At 44.2% G+C, this 7,228-nt stretch overlaps 1 protein-coding gene across 1 annotated transcript; it reads left to right on the top strand.

Moving 5' to 3' along the window:
* The first annotated feature begins 296 nt into the window (after nt 1–296).
* Nucleotides 297–5,142, top strand: LOC125552978 (elongation factor 2-like). Its single transcript, XM_048716702.1, has 3 exons — nt 297–424; nt 1,776–1,904; nt 2,445–5,142. The coding sequence occupies exons 2-3, from the start codon at nt 1,814–1,816 to the stop codon at nt 4,883–4,885; spliced, it is 2,532 nt and encodes an 843-aa protein (XP_048572659.1). The 5' UTR covers nt 297–424; nt 1,776–1,813; the 3' UTR covers nt 4,886–5,142.
* Nucleotides 5,143–7,228: the final 2,086 nt, after the last annotated feature.

Genomic DNA, 7,228 nt, shown 5'->3' with positions numbered 1-7,228 from the left:
AAGTTTTTCTGAAAAAAAAGAAATTCACTTATTTTTGAATTATTTACCCCGTATAACCTTGTTCACTTCCCCCCTCTCCGTAGGGATCATCGAGTCGGTCGTTCATCTTCTTTTTTTTTAGACAAGAAGAAGAGTCGCCCATTCGTCTCACATCTCACTCGGCAGGTCTGGGCCATCACTCGGGCCAGGCCGTCGGCCCGACTCCACCACACACGGCCCCCTCACTCCCGCGGGCCGCAGTCGCCCATTCCTCGCCTTTCGGCCCTCACGTACCTGGGCCGGCACAGCACCACTATATATACCGGGCAAGCGATGCCGCCCTAGGGTTCTTCCTTCACCCCTTGTTCCATTCTCTTCCTCCGGGAGCGCCGCCGCTTCCTCATCTCTCACCTCTCGGCTCGGGAGACCGAAGCGAAACCCCAAGGTGAGCCTGACCTCCCTTCCTCCCCGCGCTCCGGTCGCCTCGTCGGCCCGTCGCTTCTCCGTAGTCCGCACCAGCTGCTGCCTAGCCGATCGATCGGTTCCACCGGTTCTAGTCTCCTCGCTAGCTTTTGCGCGCAGTTCACGTCGCCGGATCTGTCGTCGTTCTTCTGTGCTGTTCCTGTTCCCAAGCGCCGTAGATCTACTGCTTTGTTCGCCCTGCTCGCAAGTTCCGGGGTCGATTTTGTTCTGACGTCTGTAGATGCGCGGTCCCTAGGGTGCTATTCCGTCGTGTTGAGCGTGGATCTGTTGTCCCGGTGTTGGTTTTGGCCATTTTGCCATGCTTTTCGTTCCGAGGTTTTGCTAGAATGCTCGAGCTGTAGGGTATTTGCTCGCTCGCTTGCCTGCCTAGTGCCTACCCTAACCTGTTGGTGTTGTTCCCTGCTCATACTCAGGTCGGAGAAAATGGTATCGTTGCTTTGCATGTTCAGTTTAATTTGAAAGGGAGCTACAGATATTTTTATCGTCTTTGTGTTTTCAGTGTTTTATGTAAATTTAGTTCAGGCACTCTGCATGTATTTCGCTCTGATCTGATAATTATTTCGTTTGGATGAGTCCGTGCAAGTATTTTCTGTGTTTCCCTTGGTATTGATGGTTGCACCACTTGAGAGTTCCAACTCAATGACGTTCTGTGCCATTGTTTCTAGTGTTTATGTTGGTAGTGCCATGATATTACAGTCAGTACTTGTGCATAAAACTGTGATTCCATTACAAATTACATTTTCCCAAGTCTTGACTTCGTCTGTAATCACCTTTACACTGTTTTGCAATTTGACATAATCTTCTGCAGAAGTTTTTCTCTATGTTCTACCCCTTTATAAGCTCTACAGACCTGGAAGTACTTGGGGGTTTAGTTAGTGATCCATTTCCTATTTTTGCTTCATTGCTTTTGCATGTATGCTCTCCATAATGGATTGCATTTCTTTGTTATTGTATGTGTTATTTTTTTTCATGCTGTGACTGTCAGTGCTCTTAATATCGGTTGGGCTTGCTTTGTTGCTGCCTTCTCAGTGCATTTCTTTTTGTCCTAGTATATTAAATTTAATAAGCTCAATTGACCATATTATATATTTCACTTTATTGGGGATGTTGGTGGAAGTGTTGGTTAAAGTAGTTTGGTAGCAGTGTATAAAATTTATTATTGTACACCAATTTTAAGTGCACTTTTGAGTGGACAATTGTGGTTTTAATTACTTGAACAGTCATTATTTTATCACTGTCAGATTTTTTTTCATTTAATAGTTATTCAAACTGTATTATTGCTTTATTCTGATAGCTTGCTATTCTTTGAACAGGAACTATAGTCCCAGTGTGACATTCAAAAGCAGTCAAGATGGTGAAGTTCACAGCGGAGGAGCTCCGTGGAATTATGGATAAAAAGAATAATATTCGCAACATGTCTGTTATTGCTCATGTTGACCACGGTATGTGACCGAACAGTGTCAGTTGCTCTACTTACCATGTTCATACAGTATCTTGTAGATTGATGTTTCTGTAGCCTGCTCTTAGTTGTTCCATATTATTTCTAAAAACCAGATCTCTGTATTAATGAGCTGTTTCACTGTTTTAAATTAAGTAGTTTCAGCTCTTGCTGTCTCCTGGAGCTTATTCTTATTGCTTTTATGATTGATCTATACTTTAACAAGCTTAAATGCAACTATTGGCATATAATCCCATGGCTCAAAATCTCCCCAGTTTGGTGTGTGCTCCTGTTAGTTGCTGAATGTATTATAATTTACATGATTGTACGTAGTAACACAAAAAATTTGTTAACCATGTTACTAAATACTCAGTTTGTCCTCTTTTAATCGTCTTTTAATCATTGTTTGTTTCAGTGTACTTTTTGCCATACTTACATCTCTCAGTGGTTAATAAGTTCCAAGTGTGTATATTAATGTATATTGCTTTTGACTGTCAATCTGGATGCTTTTTTACCGTCCTCACATAGATTTACATGTTTGCAGGCAAGTCTACGCTTACGGATTCCCTTGTGGCAGCTGCTGGGATTATCGCCCAGGAAGTTGCTGGTGATGTTCGCATGACTGATACCCGTGCAGATGAGGCAGAACGTGGTATTACAATCAAATCCACGGGTATCTCTCTTTTCTATCAGATGACTCCTGAATCACTTGAGATGTACAAGGGCGACAGGGATGGTGATGAGTACCTTATCAACCTTATTGATTCACCTGGCCACGTTGACTTCTCTTCGGAAGTGACAGCTGCTCTTCGTATCACTGATGGTGCTTTGGTGGTGGTTGACTGTATTGAGGGTGTCTGTGTGCAGACCGAAACTGTGCTGCGCCAAGCTCTTGGTGAGAGGATTAGGCCTGTCCTCACCGTGAACAAGATGGACAGATGCTTCCTTGAGCTTCAAGTGGAAGGTGAGGAAGCATACCAGACTTTCTCCCGTGTCATTGAAAATGCCAATGTCATCATGGCAACATATGAAGATGTGCTGCTTGGTGATGTCCAAGTGTACCCGGAGAAGGGGACTGTTGCGTTCTCTGCTGGTTTGCATGGGTGGGCTTTCACCCTTACAAACTTCGCCAAGATGTATGCCTCCAAGTTTGGAGTTGATGAGGCAAAGATGATGGAGAGACTGTGGGGTGAGAACTTCTTTGACCCAGCCACAAAGAAATGGACCTCCAAGAACACTGGGACAGCTACCTGCAAGAGAGGTTTCGTTCAGTTCTGCTATGAGCCAATCAAGCAAATCATAGCAACCTGCATGAATGACCAGAAGGATAAGTTGTGGCCTATGTTGAAGAAGCTTGGTGTGACCATGAAGAACGATGAGAAGGACTTGATGGGCAAGGCTCTCATGAAGCGTGTGATGCAAACTTGGCTGCCTGCCAGTCGTGCTCTGCTTGAGATGATGATATTTCATCTCCCTTCTCCTTCAAAGGCACAGAGGTATCGTGTGGAGAACTTATACGAGGGCCCCCTTGATGATATATATGCTAATGCTATCAGAAACTGTGACCCTGATGGTCCTCTTATGCTGTATGTCTCCAAGATGATTCCAGCATCTGACAAGGGTAGATTCTTTGCCTTTGGACGTGTTTTCGCTGGGAGGGTTGCCACTGGCATGAAGGTCCGTATCATGGGACCTAACTTTGTTCCTGGCCAGAAGAAGGATCTGTATGTGAAGAGTGTCCAGCGTACTGTTATCTGGATGGGAAAGAAGCAAGAGTCTGTTGAGGATGTTCCCTGTGGTAACACTGTTGCTTTGGTTGGTTTGGATCAGTTCATCACCAAGAATGCAACCCTGACAAATGAGAAGGAAGTTGATGCCTGCCCAATCAGGGCAATGAAGTTCTCTGTGTCCCCTGTTGTGCGTGTTGCTGTTCAGTGCAAGGTGGCTTCTGATCTTCCTAAGCTTGTTGAGGGTTTGAAGCGTCTGGCCAAGTCTGACCCTATGGTTCTCTGTAGCATTGAAGAGTCTGGTGAGCATATCATTGCTGGAGCTGGAGAGCTTCACCTTGAAATCTGTTTGAAGGATCTGCAGGAGGACTTCATGGGTGGTGCTGAAATTATTGTTTCCCCTCCTGTCGTCTCCTTCCGTGAGACTGTTCTGGAGAAGTCCTGCCGCACTGTCATGAGCAAGTCCCCCAACAAGCATAACCGTCTCTACATGGAAGCTCGCCCATTGGAGGAGGGACTGGCTGAGGCTATTGATGATGGCCGCATTGGCCCACGTGATGATCCTAAGGTGCGCTCCAAGATCCTGTCTGAGGAGTTTGGTTGGGACAAGGATCTTGCCAAGAAGATTTGGTGCTTTGGACCTGAGACGACTGGCCCCAACATGGTTGTGGACATGTGTAAGGGAGTGCAGTATCTGAATGAAATCAAGGACTCTGTTGTGGCAGGGTTCCAGTGGGCATCGAAAGAAGGTGCTCTGGCTGAGGAGAACATGCGTGGCATTTGCTTTGAGGTCTGTGATGTTGTTCTGCACACTGATGCTATTCACAGGGGTGGTGGTCAGGTCATCCCAACAGCCAGGAGGGTCATTTACGCTTCTCAGCTCACTGCTAAGCCAAGGCTGCTGGAGCCTGTGTACCTGGTTGAGATCCAGGCCCCGGAGAATGCACTCGGTGGTATCTATGGTGTTCTGAATCAGAAGAGAGGGCATGTGTTTGAGGAGATGCAGAGGCCTGGTACCCCGCTGTACAACATCAAGGCTTACCTCCCGGTCATCGAGTCGTTCGGGTTCTCAAGTACCCTCAGGGCGGCGACATCCGGCCAGGCTTTCCCCCAGTGTGTGTTCGACCATTGGGACATCATGTCTTCTGATCCTTTGGAGGCCGGCTCCCAGTCTGCCACACTTGTCACGGAGATCCGCAAGCGCAAGGGCCTGAAGGAACAGATGACCCCTCTATCTGATTTCGAGGACAAGCTCTAAACTTTTGCTTCTGTTACATGGTCTAGTTTGCTTTTGCTGCTAAGAGAGCTGCACTATTATCTGTCTATTGAGTCGTCGCTGTACTGCTATTGGGATGTCCTATCGGTCGTGATACTGGCACTTTGTTTTGATGTCTGTCGATGTTAAAACTTAGATTATATATCTGTCGTGATACTGGCACTTCGTTTTGATGTCTGTCGATGTTAAAGCTTAGATTATTATACAAGTATCTGTTATCCATTGGTAGTTCTTGTTGATGTCTTGTGTTTGCTTTTGTGTTGATCTTGAGAGCTCTGCCTGGTTCTTTATTGCTCCAGTCTTGCTCTATATTTTTCATGATCTTGAGAGCTCTGCTTGCAGTTTTAAGATCTCGTTTTACCTTCCTGATTTGATGCCCATCAAAATGTGTTCCATCTTTTGGCAGTTGTAATCTATGCTCAAAAACTTACTGCACTTGTTTATGCTGCAGTTTGTATACAGTACACAATTCTCCATTTCATGCCCTACAATTTTGTGGACACACTGATGATGAGAAATTGCTCCCTACTGTGTGCTAAGATACATCTGTTTGAGCGGAAAAAAATTGGACCTAAGAGAAATACTGTAGTAGAAGCATCTGTTAAGGCTGAGAGTATCCGAACTTATGTTTTTGGAATATTACAGATTGAACCTTTGTAGGCATAAAAGAATATTCGCATAATTCTCATGCTCAGTAACTTCTCTTATTCCAGGTTTATAGCAAAATTGAGTTGTGAAGTTGTTCAGTAAATTTAGGCATACAATAGATTTGTTTGCTATATTTCTTATGACTGTTACTGGATGCACATGTACTTAATAGTTATACACATAGGCTCTATGTAATTATGACACTTGCAAGCAAGCTTCAACCTTTTAGTTTTTTTTGCTGAAACATAGGATGCCGTTTCATGACTTGTTTTCATGACTAACTTAACCACTACTCCCTCCGTCATAGTTTAGAAGGCGTGCTTGAAAATTCTTTGGGACCTAGGTGGTTATCTATTGGTTGTGGGATGGGCTAAAAAATAGCATTCACACTACGCATGCATATAGAAATAGTATATCGGAGTATTAATTAGCTACTAGAAATAAATGCAATGCGCTCTAAACCTTGTTTATTGTGGAAACGCACGCAAATTTAACTGTGCCTTCTAAACCGTGATGAAGGAAGTATTAAGCTTAGACAAAGTGTGGCTGTCACAAAAAGTGTGATTAATAAAATGGTGACTATAAGTGTTGCAAGATTAAGCAAAAAGTGAGCCTATGACATGTGAACCTTGTAACTAGAAAAGTATGGCAATAAATCAAACACATCTCTAAGATGTTGTGGCACTACTAAGAATAAGCGTTAAAACCTTACGCTGCAAACCAAACAGGTATACATGAAGTGATCCTAGTCTAGTTTCCTAATTTGGACACAATGTTCGTAAATATCGATAAGAGATGATTGGCCTTGGTCAGGGTGTTTTGGCCGCTGCATAGATGTTTTTTCTTTTCTTTTATGAAATTCCAATACTTTTCAAAAGACAAGACAAAACCTTCAATTGCTAACAGAAATAATACGGGGAAATAGGGCTGCAGCTCCTCCATCAAATTCTCCACTAAAAGGGAAGATATAATGTGGTAGAGCTAACACTAATTTTGATTGGCCGCACTCATCTTTGGACCATCTTTGGACGAAGCTTAGTTTGAGCATGATTCCAACAACATGTCAACTAAATAATAAGTGCCACACATGTGGCACGAAGCACTCTTGCCCTCACGTTTTTTACAACTACTAAAATTGTCATCTAGAAAGAAAAAAAGAAACCCAGAAAAAACTGAAACTTGCCATCCAAAAAGCAAGTGGCCATGCTTGACTTATGAAGTTGCCATCCCCGCGTCACTACACTTGTCATAAAAAACATTCGGAGTTGCCATGTGTTCATGTCACACATCAAGGTTCAAATATTACCACTCCATCCAAAATCTCCGTGGTTGCTTTATTTAAACCCATCTTTCAATGAAGTCTAAACTGAGCATGGTTTCTGAAAAATGTGCGCCCAAACCTGTTGATTCTTTGGTGATAGAGAGAGCAAGACCCAACATACATTTTTTCATCAAACCCAACACTTGTTATTTTTGAAGATTGGGCAGTGGTTAGAGGTTTTCCGAAAGCTTCCTCGAATGCGAATGTGGCGAGCCATTTGATGGCGCTTCCGAAATTCTCACCACGCCTGGCCATCATCCCCTTTGGGCCCGACTCCACCACAGTGGACGCCGGACAGGCCGGCTTCACTTGCGGGCCGCATTTCGCGTGGCCGGCCTTGGACAGTTCCACTCCCC

This window comes from Triticum urartu, chromosome 4 (assembly GCF_003073215.2).
Source record: "Triticum urartu cultivar G1812 chromosome 4, Tu2.1, whole genome shotgun sequence".
Lineage (NCBI taxonomy): Eukaryota > Viridiplantae > Streptophyta > Magnoliopsida > Poales > Poaceae > Triticum > Triticum urartu.
The sequence above is the reverse complement of the archived record's forward strand: the minus strand, read 5'-3'. Positions and strand labels throughout refer to the sequence as shown.